This window comes from Nyctereutes procyonoides, unplaced genomic scaffold (genome assembly GCF_905146905.1).
Source record: "Nyctereutes procyonoides isolate TBG_1078 unplaced genomic scaffold, NYPRO_anot_genome, whole genome shotgun sequence".
NCBI lineage: Eukaryota > Metazoa > Chordata > Mammalia > Carnivora > Canidae > Nyctereutes > Nyctereutes procyonoides.
In genome coordinates, this window is record NW_026575146.1 from 2,026,329 (window position 1) to 2,041,900 (window position 15,572).

The 15,572-nt window shown below is 37.6% G+C and overlaps 1 protein-coding gene across 6 annotated transcripts in view; it reads left to right on the top strand.

The window, feature by feature from the left end:
• UTRN (utrophin) overlaps positions 1-15,572 on the top strand; it is a 497,690-nt gene that overhangs the window by 120,952 nt on the left and 361,166 nt on the right. For all 6 annotated transcript variants that reach the window (XM_055311522.1, XM_055311520.1, XM_055311521.1 and 3 more), the window contains 8 exons: positions 2,403-2,495; positions 3,940-4,017; positions 4,373-4,465; positions 4,777-4,949; positions 7,675-7,790; positions 8,867-9,027; positions 13,405-13,608; positions 14,509-14,690. In XM_055311522.1, coding sequence (XP_055167497.1) covers positions 2,403-2,495; positions 3,940-4,017; positions 4,373-4,465; positions 4,777-4,949; positions 7,675-7,790; positions 8,867-9,027; positions 13,405-13,608; positions 14,509-14,690 — 1,100 coding nt within the window. The remainder of the gene's footprint in view (positions 1-2,402; positions 2,496-3,939; positions 4,018-4,372; positions 4,466-4,776; positions 4,950-7,674; positions 7,791-8,866; positions 9,028-13,404; positions 13,609-14,508; positions 14,691-15,572) is intronic.

The following is a 15,572-nucleotide window of genomic DNA, read 5'->3' on the forward strand; positions in this document are numbered from 1 at the left end:
CGCTTTTACATTCTTGCCTGGGATGAAGTGCTTATTTGCTTTTTTCATCCTTTCAGATATTGTTGAAATTTTATGGCACATTTATATAAGGCAGTAGAAACACTGAAGTTATGCTCCTAAAATGAATGATAATATCAAACATTTATTGAACATCTGTCATTTTAGTTCTTAACAGATGAGCAAATAGACGTGGAAGGGCCAAGTAACTTGCCCAAAGTTACATGGCTCATGGCCATTCATAATTATTTGTTTTTTTTTTGAAGATTATATTTATTCATTCATGAGAGACTTAGAGAGAGGCAGAGACATAGGCGGAGGGAGAAGCAGGCGGGGAGCTTGATGTGGGACTCGATCCCAGTACCCTGGGATCACGCCCTGAGCCGAAGGCAGATGCTCAACCACTGAGCCACCTAGTTGCCCCATAATTATTTGTTGTATGGACTAATATTTATGTTTATATTATGTTGACTTATGTTTTTTTATTTATTTGAAAATGGATAGTGGATTTGAGAAGACATTATTTAGCAACACTTGTTATCAGTAATTTTTAAGATCCTTTTTATGCCTAGATATATCCCTCTTTGCTTCTCGCATGAGCTTTATCTGTATTCTTGTCTTTTCACTCTCAGAGCAGAGTTATTCATCTGTCCCGGAAAGGGAATCTGATTATTTGGTGGTTAGTTCTCTAAAGTATATTTGGGTGGTTTAGAGAGAAGTAGAGATAGTAGATGATGAAGGCCGCTTCTTCCCTTTGCTTTTACTGATGGCAGGTAGGAAGTCTCAATGTACGAAGAGCTCTTCCTTGCTCTGTCTCCTGAAGTATCACCTTCAGACCCTTAGGCCATACCTCCCACATCATGCAAATCAGTTTTTATTATGATTGATGGACATAATCCATGTGTCCCTGACACCGTCACTGCTCACCAGAATGGCAGGTGGGACTAGAAAAGCAGCTTTGTTTCAGACACAAATAAGTCATAGTTTATTTTTTGACTGATTCTGTGGTGAAAACTTTACCCTACTTCTCCTCATGTAGAGCGTGTGAACTATCGAAAAGCCATGCTAGTCATCATTAGTTGACAATACTTTATACTGAATTAAAAATGTAAAAAATCAGGAGAAGAGAAAGAATGGAAAAGACTGAGTTTTAGGAAACCTCAGAATGGCTCCCTTCACCATCCTCCATTTCAAGCATAAGCTTGTGGGGAAGGGCCAGAGGGAGAGGGAGAAAATTTTCTCTCAAGCAGATTCCCCTGAACTTGGAGCCTGACGCCAGCTCCATCTCAGGATTCCATGGCCCTGAGATCATGATCTGAACCAAGAATCAGAAGCTTAAACAATTGAGCCACCCAGGTGCCCCTATGTTTTTTTAAAGTGAAAAGTGAAGACGATGAAATAGTTGTCAGTTATAAAATATCTTTATAATTGACAGAACTAGAACTATTAATCTCTCTGGAGATTTCATATTAAAGAGGCATAATTTGATAGTGATGTCACATTTATTACATTGTGCTTTATAGTTGTCTAGACATTTTCACATAATTTTATTTATTGGATTTTTAGCCTGTGATTTAGAGGAAGATTAAGCAGTTGATTTAGGTTTACCAGTTTAATTCCAGTTAATGATCAAACTGGAATTAAAACTGAGGCTTCCTGATCTTCTGTGTAGTAATCATCCTTTTGCATACAGCCATCATATTACATAGGATCTGCCTGTCAGTGGCTATGATTTTCTGGCATCAGACACTAGGATATGTTGGTCAGTGTAAATTGATGCTATTTATCAATTGGGGGATGAGAGTTTAGGAATTCTATAAGCTTTGCCATTCAAAATACTGGACTGGTACCTCACTTTAGACACAGAGCCTAATATGTCATAATTGTTTAGAATTTATAGCTAGAAGTATAGGTGTAGCACCAGAGAGCTGAAATTGTGGACAAAATAACCTGTTCCCGTAATGGAAATGCCACAAGACGCCATCATACTGTGAATGCAAAGTGTAGTAATGGAATGAGAGAATCTGCACACTTTTCATTGGCCTCTGCACCCGGGTGCTATATGCTCATTTACATTTTCAGTGCATCTTTTTATCATTCTTTCTCAGGAATATACACCATAGTCAAGGCATATGGACATTAACTATAGGTTTATTTACTCCTTTTGTAAGAAATAATGCAATTTATTTAAGGAATAATGCAATTTATAGCATTCAGCTTAAAGCATTCGTGTTGGATTTCAGAGTTCTCTGTATTACATTTCTTTCCATACAAGGCAAAGCTGAATAGTTGCTGCCCATCCAGACTTTTAATTGGAAAAAAACCCAAAACCACTCATTTATTTGCCACATATGTATGGAATTTCTGCTGCTGAAGAAACTGATAATTTACTTTTTCTTTTATAGAGTGGAAAACCACCCATCAATGATATGTTCACAGACCTCAAAGATGGAAGGAAGCTCCTGGATCTTCTGGAAGGCCTCACAGGAACATCACTGGTGAGAGGAGTCTTCTTTGAGAACCAGGCTAATGGAGTGTCTTCTCATCATTACTGATACTTGAAGACTCTCTGGGGGGTACTTACTATGTAAAGGCCCAAATGGGAACATTTTTAAAAAAGGTGTTTCAATGAATCTTTGATAGTGTAATATTGAAGCTTTTATAGAGGCCTCTATTTTTTATCAAAGGTAAAACTATTTATTATATTTATTGCTCTCAGAAAGCACAGGAGAGAATTACAGAGAAGAATAGATATGGAAAATGGGCATATGGTTTTGATATGAGTTAGGTATGTTGATATATGATGTCATATATGATATGATATTAGTTGATATCATATTAGAAAATAATTTTTTGTTTTCTTAGATGTTAGTTGTAGAAAACATTCAAATGTTATTTATTTATTTTTAAAAATTTTTATTTATTTATTTGACAGAGAGCATGCACACATTCACACAAGTTGGGGGAGAGGCAGAGGGAAAGGGAGAAGCAGGCTCCTCTTGGAGCAGGGAGCCAGACATGGGGCTCCATCCTGGGACCCTGAGATCATGACCTGAGCTAAAGACAGCTACTTAACTGACTGAGCCACCCAGGCACCCCTAAAATGTTATTTAATAAACTCTTGGAGAGTTGTTAAAAGCTATGACATTTATTTTTATTGAGTTTTTCAGTATTCTCTTTGTTTTTTTTTTTTTTCATCAAACCCAACTCTATTACTTTACATGCAAGGTGCTTTGTACTCACACAGAAATAACTCCGCTAACGTAGAGGATGCATTTTATGGGTACAAACTTTTTTTTTTAAGATTTTATTTATTTATTCATAGAGACAGAGAGAGAGAGAGGCAGAGAGAGAAGCAGGCATCATACAGAGAGCCTGACTTGGGACTCGATCCAGGGTCTCCAGGATCACACCCTGGGCTGCAGGTGGTGCTAAACCGCTGTGCCACCGGGGCTGCCCACAAACTTTAATACTAGAGGTAGAACTACTATAAAAGGTATAAAGAAATTCACTCCTGAAGATGAATTCCTTTCTTCCCGAAGCGTGAGGTGTTATACTCTGCATTTTGCCTTCCAGATGGTGGGGAGGTACCTGTTGGAGAGGCTGATCCCTCTCTCAGATAAGATTCCCTGGCCAGTGAGGCAGAAAGGAACCTCCCAGATCACCTTGCCCCAGATGGCTCTTCCTGCCTTCCCAGTGGGCTTTTGTAATGCTACATGGAATCTGGGATAGTGCCTCTGAATCCTCCCTGCTATCTCAGGATGTTAGTGGGATAATTTGCATTCTGTCAACATTAGCTTCCCTGGTGGCCCAAGAAACCAGCCAGAGCTCTTGGCAGAGAGGGGCTCTGCACGCCAAGCTGTTCTGTGTACATCTCAGTGTCTGTATTTGTTGGCAATGTGGAGAGTTCTGTCTCATTTGATCTCATGTTTTATTTTCTAGCCAAAGGAACGTGGTTCCACAAGGGTACATGCTTTAAATAATGTCAACAGAGTGCTGCAGGTTTTGCATCAGAATAATGTAAGTGTGCATTGTGACTTTGGGGTTCTTTGGTGCGATCAGTATTATTTATTGTCAAACCAGCCACCTGCTCTGTGCATTGTCATCAACTGAGTTTTGGAAACATTTTTCTTATAAGTATTGAGCCTTTTCTGTAAGTGGAGGAATAGTCATCCTTTTTCTGATTATTGATCTATTGTATAAATAATACATTTCTGAGATTTAGGTTTACCTGATTCTCTAAAGTGAAATTTCTTTTATTCACTTATATTGCTGTCAATATAGGTGCCTTTGGCAAAGGTGCCAAAACAAAATCTTGACTTCTATGGCAATATTGTCTTATGAGTTTATTTTTTCATTTTTTTTATTTTAATAGGTGGATTTAGTGAATATAGGAGGAACTGACATTGTAGATGGAAATCACAAACTGACTTTGGGATTACTTTGGAGCATCATTTTGCACTGGCAGGTGGGGAAATTTTCAATTACTTCTTAATAGAAATTGAAAATGTATCATTCGTGTATTAGTTTCTTAGGGTTGCTATCACAAGGTACCACAACCCGTGTGTCTTCAACAACAGAAATTAATTTTCTCACAGCTTTTGAGGCTAGAAATCTGAGATCAGTGTGTTAGCAAGGTTGGTTTCTTTTGAGGCTTCCCTCCTTGGTTTGTGGATCAGTTACTTGATCTATAATGGTTAATTAATGGAATATTCCTTATTTAAGGACATGATAGCAGCAACTGTTTTAAGTTCTAGACAGCATGGTTTCTTTGAACAGGTAAAAGATGTCATGAAAGATGTCATGTCAGACCTGCAGCAGACAAACAGTGAGAAGATTCTACTGAGCTGGGTGCGCCAGTCTACTAGGCCGTACAGCCAGGTCAACGTCCTCAACTTCACCACCAGCTGGACTGATGGACTGGCCTTTAATGCTGTGCTGCACCGACATAAGTGAGATATGATCCTACTTAGATGTGGGCCTTACAAATTTGTATCTCCTCTCTGTCTCTCCCTTACTACCCTGACTAAAGCCCCCTCCCCACTACCACCACTCTTCTCTCTGCACACCCTTAAACATTAAGAAAAGAAACATTATGGAAGAAAATATCTACTGAGTCATTATTTCCATAGGACTTAAATGCCACAGTGCAGTGTCCACAGTTTCTCCTACATATTTATAAGTTTAAAAAATGTAAAATAATTCACATGTTCAGTCCCACTCATTCAGCATGAACCAGTAATATATACAATGAACTGTGTTAAGTTTTCATTCTAATACTGAAAGGGAAACTAGAGATTCAGTGCAATCTCAGTTAAATAAAGACAATTGATTTTTTTTTTTTTTTTTTGTGAAACACATAATTATTCAAAAGACTAGAGGCCCAAGAAGAGCCAGGACATTCCTGAAGAAGAACCAGATTGAAGTACCTTCTGAACAGATGTAAAATTATTTATGAAGCTATATTTATTAAGACTATATATGTAATACTAAAAATAAATACAATATAATAATGGTCTGAGTCATGTGAAATTGCCAACATTTTACCGTTTTGACAATAAGAATGGCAGTTGCATATAGATCAGCCTAACAGAGTAAAGAACTCAGAAATAACTCCATCCTGATATACCCCTGAGCTGATGTTGCAGATGAGCAGATGAATAGATAGTATGGGACAACTGGTTACTCATATGTGAATAAGTAAATTGGATCCTTACCTCACTATACCCAAAAGTAAATTCTAGATGCATCAAGATTTAAATGTGAAAGGCAAAATTTATTATATGTAAATTATTTATTGTTTCAAGTTCTATTTCCTAGAGGCTTTTTTGCTGATATATAAAAAATGCAGAAATGAACTAGGGGTGGTGGAAGGGGAGGAGGGCGGGGGGTGGGGGTGAATGGGTGACGGGCACGGAGGGGGACACTTGACGGGATGATCACTGGGTGTTATTCTGTATGTTGGTAAATTGAACACCAATAAAAATTAATTTATAAAAAAAAAATGCAATTGACTTTTCTATGTCTTAGATCTAGAAACTTTTTAAATTTTTCCAAATTTTCCAAAAATGTTTCTGTAAGGTTTTTTTTGTAGACTATCTATGAATCATAATAGTTTCTTCTGCCCTTTTTTCTTCTCTTCCCCACTCATTTATGCTTAGTCCTTCAATACAATATTTATTTGAATTAGTGATAGTGAGCTGAATGTTTTGTTTTACATAATGGAGTGGTTTCTTTTCTTTTTCTTTTTTTTTTTTTTTAAAGATTTTTACTTATTTGTTCATAGACACAGAGAGAGAGAGGCAGAGACACAGGCAGAGGGAGAAGCAGGCCCCATGCTGGGAGCCCGATGTGGGACTCGATCCAGGGTCTCCAGGATCACACCCCAGGCTGCAGGCGGCGCCAAACCGCTGCGCCACCGGGGCTGCCCAATGGAGCGGTTTCATTGTTTATCCCAAGACTGCTATTTGCTGTAGCTTTTTTCATACACTTTTTATCTAGCTAAAGAATTCCCACTCCCAAGTATCTTCTACTTTTCCCTTATCAGTTTAAGAGGATTGGCCTCTCTTCCTAGCTGGTTTAGAGGTGTTATTGAAGAACTTGAATTTTAGCCAAAACTTTTCCCTATTACTTAATTGGTTTAGTAAGTATGTGTGGAGTGCTTTCTATATGCTGGATACAGAGCACACAGCAGAGAACAAAACAAGCAAAAATCCCAGTCCTCCTGGAATTTCCATTCAAATAGAAGGAGGAAGACAATTAAAAAAAAGATAATGTAGGTGATACAGCATATAGAAATGGTAAACATGCTGAAGAAAAATATATTCGGTAAGAGTGCAGGAGGTACCTGGCATGTTGGAAGTCAGTGGTGCAGTGGAATGAGTAAGAGGAATATGGAGATGAAGCAGAGGAGGAACTGGGAGTAGGGCAGGCAAAGCCCAGAAATTAAGTGGTCTAAGATGCAAGAACGGATAGAGTTCAAAGAAAATGATCAACTTTTGGGTAAGTCAGAGCAACAATAATATCCAGTTTGCTGGATTTAAAGAACATCAAGATAGAAAGGAAATATTATATAATAGTAGTATGGAGGGGGATGATTGGTGAGAAGTTCTCTCAGGGCTTTGTTGTAGGAATATCATGTAAGCAGATCAGAGCTGGATTTTCTTTTCTGCTAATCTTGGTCTTTCAGTTGGATAATTTAGTCCATTAGCATTGATTGTAATAATTGATGTATTTAGGTTCATTTTGTACCTCTTGTTTTAAGCTTCTCATTTCTTTCAACTTTTCTATATCCCTTTTCTTTGTTGTCTTATATGGATAGGTTCTTCTTCTTCTTTTTTTTTTTTTTTTCTATTTGGGAATAATTTAGACCATATTTAATCTTTCTGTGGTTACTTCATAAATTTTATTTTATTTTATTTTTTTTACTTCATAAATTTTAATAGGTGTACTGAACCACAAGAAACTTAGAATGTTTTACCTATTGTTTTCATATTGTAAATTACTTTAAAAAATATATTTAACAAGTTTTTAAGATATAAAAGATAAAAATTTCTTTGTTTAAACTTACAAGTAAAAGTAAAATAACCTATAACTGAAATGTATTAAATTAGAACAATGACTACTTTTGTTCACATATTTCATTTTCATTCAGTTTTATTTGTGTTATAATTTCAGACCTGATCTCTTCAGCTGGGATAGAGTTGTCAAAATGTCCCCAATTGAGAGACTTGAACATGCCTTCAGCAAAGCTCAAACTTATTTGGGAATTGAAAAGCTGTTAGATCCTGAAGGTACTGTTCAGTGTTTATTTTTCTTTTTTTAAGATTTTATTTATTCATGAGAGAGAAAGAGAGAGAGAGAGAGAGAGAGAGAGAGAGAGAGAGAGAGAGGCAGAGACACAGGCAGAGTGAGAAGCAGGCTCCATGCAGGGAGCCCAGCGTGGGACTTGATCCCTGGTCTCCAGGATCACACCCTGGGGTGAAGGCAGGCACTAAACCGCTGAGCCACCGGGCTGCCCCAGTGTTTAATTTCAACCTTGATTTTGCTGTGCAATTTTGAATCGTTGGAAAATAGTTTTTTTTTTTCCTTTTTAGAAAAAATAATGAGGATTGTGGAGTGTTTTTTCTTTTGGATTATGGTGCAAGACATTTTATTGCAGACCAGCTATTAGTACTATTGTACTTAATTTGTAGGATAGTTTGGGAGGAAATTGAATTACATCATTGGAAAATAGTTACTTGATATAAGCATAAGATTTAAAGGTTTAGGAAAACGTAATTATTAGAGAAACAGTTCAATCTTGGGTTATTTAATTAAAATGCATTTTTATCTGATCTTCTTGCATACGATGTGAAAACTTTAGTTACAGATGTTACAGAGTTGAATTCTAGACTTATTTTCATTTATTTATGAGAGACACAGAGAGAGAGAGAGAGGCAGAGACACAGGCAGAGGGAGAAGCAGGCTCCACACAGGGAGGCCATCCTGGGACTCCATCCCGGGTCTCCCGGATCACGCCCTGGACTGACTATGGCGCTAAACCGCTGAGCCACCCAGGCTACCCTAGACTTATTTTCATATTATAAATGATATCCGTGTCATCTGAAATGGTAGCTAATCTGAACATTTTGGGGAAGCTTCTAGGGAAGATTTTTAAGAAATGGGCTACTGAACGAAATAAATAATCTTTGCCTTTGTCCCTTTAATTATTATTTGAAATAGAAATGTACTGAGCTCTGGTATTGGAAAGATTATATGCTGGTATTATTTATGGGTATTGAGGGTAGTTCTTTTATAGCTAATATTGAGCAATTCACCTATTTTGGACATCTAATTTAAGCTGTTTCTTCTTTCCTTCTACTTTTAGATGTTGCTGTTCAACTTCCTGACAAGAAATCCATAATTATGTATTTAACATCTTTGTTTGAGGTGCTTCCTCAGCAAGTCACTCTAGATGCCATCCGTGAAGTAGAGACACTCCCACGGAAATATAAGAAAGAATGTGAAGAAGGAGAGATTAGTATACAGGTACAGGTCGATTTTTATTAAAAAAGTTTGACTTACTATATTTGTTTTCTCTTAGGTATTAGATAAAAACACTGTCAGAGGATTCTCTTCTTGACTGAGAACATCTTGGGTTCTCAGCTTACATAGGCATAAGAAATTCTGTTTATCAGCACGCTGTCATTTATCACATGCATATAATGGAAAACTGTAGCTCAACTGATTTTATTGAGAAGGAACATAACATTATTTCACATAGTAAGACTGGATTTAGAGTCCAGGACTATGAGCATGCTGCTGCACGATAGGCTTAAGAACCTAAATTTTCCCATCATCTGTTCATTTTATCTTTGTTGTCATGTGCCGAAGAAGATGGTTTTCCTACATTAGCCTAGTTTTGTTCTAACTGCTGATCTTCCTTTTTCTTTTTTTTTTGCCACTGAAAAAAAAAGGATTTTTTATCATTATTCTCACAAAGACTATCAAAATACAAGCTTTATTTCCTCTTTCATTTAAGAGGAGTAATTGACAATTGGCTGCATGGCAAGTTTTTCGATTAAAGGCTTCTAGTAGTTTTATTCATCAATATTTGGGAGGAGATATAAAGTCATGAATTTTTCTTCCTGAAATATTGTGTTTTGAATCAATCTGTATTTTCTTACTCTGTTTTAGTCTAACTAGTTCTCTCAATTCATATAATAAGAGAATCTTAACAGTTGAATGAGACCTTAAAAAGTCATTCGGAAAAAAAAAAAGTCATTCGGTCCAACAATGTAGCAACCTAGCAACTAAGGGATACACATGGATTTCAAAATGATAAGAAATACATTTTAGAAAGTAAAGGCAGAAAGCATGGGCTTGGAAGCTCAAAATTTATTCCTGTTACTGTTTGTTTTGAGTTGCTTACTTACCTTTTCAACCACAGCGTTAGCTGAAAAATCTGGATAAAGCCACCTACTTTTAAAGGTAAATCAAGGCACCTAACAGTGATATTGATAGACACTCAATAGGCAGCAGCTATCATCATTGTAACTTTTCCTTCTAAATTTGTTTTGGCATTGCCATTTATTCTCATTGAACAAGTTCTTTTTTAAAAAATGTTGGTTGATTCTCATATAATGACATTGGTTTGAATTGACATAGCACTTATTTTTCATATTCCAAGGCTCAGAGAACTTACTTATTATTTCAGATATTCTTTGGGTAGTAGGTGCCAATCCTTTTATGTTCTCCATTTAAAAAAATAGCATGATTTACAGAAAAAGAAAATAACTTATTGAAGGAAAGAGGGAAAGAGATGGCAGATTATTTTTTTTATTTTTATTTAAAAGATTTTATTTATTTATTCATGAGAGACACAGGGAGAGAGGCAGAGACATAGGGGGAGAAGCAGGCTCCCTGTGGGGAGCCTGATGCAGGACTTGATCCCAGGATTCCGGCATCACTACCTGAGCCCAAAGGCAGATGCTCAACCACTGAGCCGCTCAGGTGTCCTGAGATGGGCCAGATTCTGAACCCAGGACTCTTCAGTAGTTTTGAAAAATCCAGTGATATTGAGGAAAAGCCCCAATGTTTTATAATTGACTGAAAAAAAATGCTGAGAAGCATTTGTCTTGAGTAGCATAGCTATTATCCTTTATTAATGATGTACCCTGCTGCTAAGTGACTCAGATAATCTTCTAAGGTTGCCTTTTGGTTTTAAAATCATTTCGTTATGGGATCAGTGTTCCTTTTGTTAGAAAGATAGTATATTTTACTTTGTACAATTAAGGCCATTCTTAAAAAGGAAGGAAATTTCATTTGCCTTTTAGGATATGTAGATAAAATAATCATTTCTGTTTGGTGCTCAGGATTACATGAGAAGAATTGCAGAAGCCATTTGCTGTTTGATTAAGAGCAAGTATATTAACATTAACCTCTTCATTTTCATACTTTCATTAATGCTGTAGAGGCTGAATTAGGTTAATTGAAAAAATAAAATGTGACCAAGTTTTAATCATCTACTCTTTAATAGAGTTTGCCACCCACTGCTTCCCAGCGATCGCTGATAGCCAGCCTTCCTCTCTCTGGCTCTTCCTACAAACATATGCTGTAGAGCATTAGGTGGTCAGCAAATATTTCCTGCATTTCTCTGTAGATCAAAATTTCAGTTGAAAGTCTCATCTCGTGTTTGAATTAATACCCTCCGAACATTTGCAGCTAAATGACACCTTCCATCTTACCTCTAATGGATCCTAGTGCCTATCTAAGTGACTGTTGACTGGTCACTGACTGTCCTTGTTCTCAGATGTCCTCATTGTAGTCTAGAAGTTTGGTACTAAATGATCCAGGGTTATTTTATCTCCATAGACCCTACCTCATTTTTCCTTTCTCTGTCTTTGGCACCATCTGTGTCTTAATTAGCCAGTGTTTTGTCTGTCTGCTCCCTGATTGATTTTTTTTAACTCCTGTATATGGCTTACCAGGTCTGTTTGACTCTTCCACCAAAATGTTTTTGGTGTATGTTTTCTTTCTGTTCCAGCCTTCATGCTAATTAAAGGCTTCATCTTTTCTTTTCGTTTACAAGACCCAGACTACCTCTGCAGTTCATCTCAGGCCACTGCACTGTAGTCATGGTGGACATTGTCTCTCCTTCCCCAAGACTTTGTTCACGTGGGTTCCTGTCTATGAAATGTTCCTCCACCTACTATTTATGTGGCAAGCTTTCCTGTCTTCTATTTCAATGGGGCTTTTTCAGAGAAGTCTTCCCTGAAATTCAACCCCATACACACAACACATATACACACATGCACACACACTATTTCTTGCTGTCACAGTATTTTTGTAAACTCTGTTAAGAATTTTAAACTATTTCTTGAGCGCATTGGGAAAACAACAAAAGATTTTAAGCAGGGAAGTCTTTTGATGTGATTATGTTTTCCAAAGATGCTTCTGCTCCTCTGTGACAAGTGGATTGCAGAGATGGGAATGTGGGTAACAGTGGTTAGGCAGTTGAGCTCTGATAACAGACATTGGTTTCTGTGGAGATGGAAGGTTCTGGATGGATTTGAGGTAGATTTTGAAGGTAGGAATTGCTTATACATTAAATATGGGAGGTGAAAGAAAGAGAAACCAAGGCGGGCTCCCTAGTTTGTAGCTGGAGGAATTAAGTGCCCTCCCAAGGGGGATGAAGGAGACTGCTGAGGCAAAGTATACAGAAAAGAAAAAGGAGCCCGGAACTTAATTTTGAGGAGATGTATTACTTAGAGGTTGACAAATACTATTTAACCAGGAGGAAAGCCAATGTGGTATTACTGATGCAGGGAAAAGAGACCCTGAAGACCGTAGTAGTCAGCCATGTGGAAGAAACATAGGGTGATCAGATCTCTGGGTTTGCTTAGAATAGTTCTGGCTTATGTGGGTAGTCTAGCACCATTATTACCAAAAATGTTCTTGTTTGTTGGTTAATTACATGGTCACTCTAAAGATGATGCTAGAAAAATTAATTTTTCAATGGGAAGGTTATTGGTGACATTGGCCAAAGCCGTTTCAGGTGAGTAATGAGGACCAAAACCAAACTGGAGTAAAAGAAAATGTTATCAAAACATAGGTGCAAAATACATGAGGATTTCATATATTGTTCTCTATACATTTTGCATGTTTGAAACAAGTAAAAATTGTGGATGAGAGGTAATAAAGTGGAGGCAGGCTGCACACAAGTTTTAAAGAAGTTTTGTTCTGAATAGGAACCGATGAGTGAGAGAGAGTGAGTTGGTTTGGTTATAAGATTCTAAGGTATATGAGAAAATACTGCTTTGCTTAGAAAGAGCTTGCTATAATTTTATTGCATGAGTCCTCAAAAAAAGGCCAGTAGGTAAAGTCAAGGGCTGTTGGCCTCGAAATACAAAGTCATACACCCACCTGGATGTGTGGCTGTGTTTCAGTGTCTAAACTGCAATGCTAAATGCAATTTAGTAAAACTGGGGGTCAAAGCAGAGTCCCAGTCTCTATTTTTCTTTAAATTATATCCATCCTTCAAAGCCTGACATGTTCCAGACTCACTATATAACTTTCCTGTTATAGCCCTTAGTGAACTCAAATAGCATCCCTTGTTGGATCCATGGAATGTATCACTTTGCTAATAGCCATTTTATTTTTGTTCAGAAGTGATTCAACTATGTTAGAATTTCCTTGAGTACAGAATCCATGAGTGCATTCTACTTTTGTACTCTTTGCCTTCCTGGCACTCTTAATAAATGCTTCCTGCTGAGCTCATGGCATTGCTTGCCCAGCTTCTGAGAACTGGATGAATGCCCAAGTCATGGTAGTACCTCCCTTACTGTTCTCCATACCGTGTGTCTTTGTTGAACACCTTCTCATTTTCACGATGCTTGTGGATGTTTCTTGGGTTGGTTTTTCTAGAGCTCAGCGCCGGAGGAGGAACATGAGTGTCCTGGAGCTGAAACCCCCAGCACTGTCACTGAAGTTGACACGGATCTGGACAGCTATCAGATAGCACTGGAGGAAGTGCTGACCTGGTTGCTTTCTGCCGAGGACACTTTCCAGGAGCAGGATGACATTTCTGATGATGTAGAAGAAGTCAAAGAGCAGTTTACTACCCATGAAGTAAATAATCTGTAGCTGATGAGCAGGATATATCCACCATGGTGTCTGTGCCTTAATCAGGGGAGCTACCCTGATGTTTGTTGTTTACTGACTTCTCTGCAGAAAGATCATGCCATATTTTAGGACTTGTGATCTTTAAATAGTGCTTTGTTATAAAATTGGCGTGGGTGATTAACTGTGCCTTGGAATTAGATTTCAGATTTTAATCTTATCATGACTTATATATATTCTGTGGAGCCACTGACAAAAATTAATTTCTAGTATTGCTTGTTTCTGAAGTTATAGTTAAAGCACAGTATGGCTAATGAATACACCAAATCTTTAGATTTTGAGTGCTCCCTAGAAAGTGATTGTTTTTATTTATTGCGCAATAAGCAAATGTCATATCCAGTATTCCTATATAATCTTATATAATGAAAATTTCCTGTTGTTTTGAGGAAATATGCATATCATAGTATAACAATTTGGTTATATGTGGAGATTTCCTATGATTAAGTAGTTTTTTGTGTCGGTATATTAACAGGTTCTATTTGCTCTTTTGATTTGAAAATAATAGAAAATGGTAATATTTCTTAAGCAGTTCCTCTTGGGTGAACATGGTGTTTTATTTATTCTATTTTTTCATAATCCCATGTTCACAATCAGTAGCATAATTAGCCTTTATTTAAAAATAGCTGGTATTATCAGATATCACACTGTCCCCTTAGATCTGTTCCCCTTTTTACTCAGGCCAGCTGCTTATTTCCTACATTCAGAGCTTAAACAATTGGATCAAAGTCGATTTTATTTCTGCTCTACATGGCTCCTTTTTTCTGCAGCACTGCTATTAGGCATTAACAATTTATTAAGATTTTTTTCTTCAGTGAGCAGCTCACAAATCATAATGATGTACCTTTCTAGGCTTTTATGATGGAGCTGACAGCGCACCAGAGCAGTGTGGGCAGTGTCCTGCAGGCAGGAAACCAGCTGATAACGCAAGGAACTCTGTCAGATGAAGAGGAATTTGAAATTCAGGAACAAATGACCCTGCTAAATGCTAGATGGGAGGCACTCAGGGTGGATAGTATGAACAGACAGTCCCGGTGAGTGGAAGCAAAGAAATCGACGCGTTATTCTGTCCACTGACTTGCCTACTGTAGCTTTAGTGAGAGCCTGAGTGTCTGTGAAGACAAGATCATTTCAGAACTTGCCTTGTAAAATCTGCCCCATTCTTTTGGTAACACTGTTTGGATTTTGTGTGATCTTTGTTTCCCCTGTGATATGTTAGCCGAATGAGAAAGGTAAAGGTTGGAATACAGAAATTAGCAAAAAAAGGAGAAAACGTGTCATCTGGACAGTTGTCTCTTTCCAGTATTAAAATCGGCTAACTGGGATCCCTGGGTGGTGCAGCGGTTTGGCGCCTGCCTTTGGCCCAGGGCGCGATCCTGGAGACCCGGGATCGAATCCCACGTCGGGCTCCTGGTGCAGGGAGCCTGCTTCTCCATCTGCCTGTGTCTCTGCCTCTCTCTCCTTCTCTCTCTGTGACTGTCATAAATAAAAAAAAAAAAAAAATTAAAAAAAAATAAAATAGGCTAACCATGTACTCAATATGAAGACAGGGCTGTGTAGTATTTATCTACAATCCCATCTTGTAACACTTTTTAGAGCAGCCTCCCCCCCACCCCCGTGGTTCATTTTATTTCATGGATTGTATATTAAGGAGCAAGCTGTATTCCATTGCCATTTCCACCTATTTAATAAGCAGGAATTCCGGATTGAAGAAACAATGATTCTGATATGAATAGAAGGGACTGTTATTTGCATCCTTTGACTGCATTTAATTGACTCCATTTAGGAAGAAAGTAAAAGTTTTTTCTTGTTTCTCTATTTAAAGACTAAATGGTACTTCAAATGGTTAGACAAAACTGCATTCCCCTATGCCATTTCTTTGGTGCCTGGAGCATGTGTTTGCTTTTGCAAAGGGA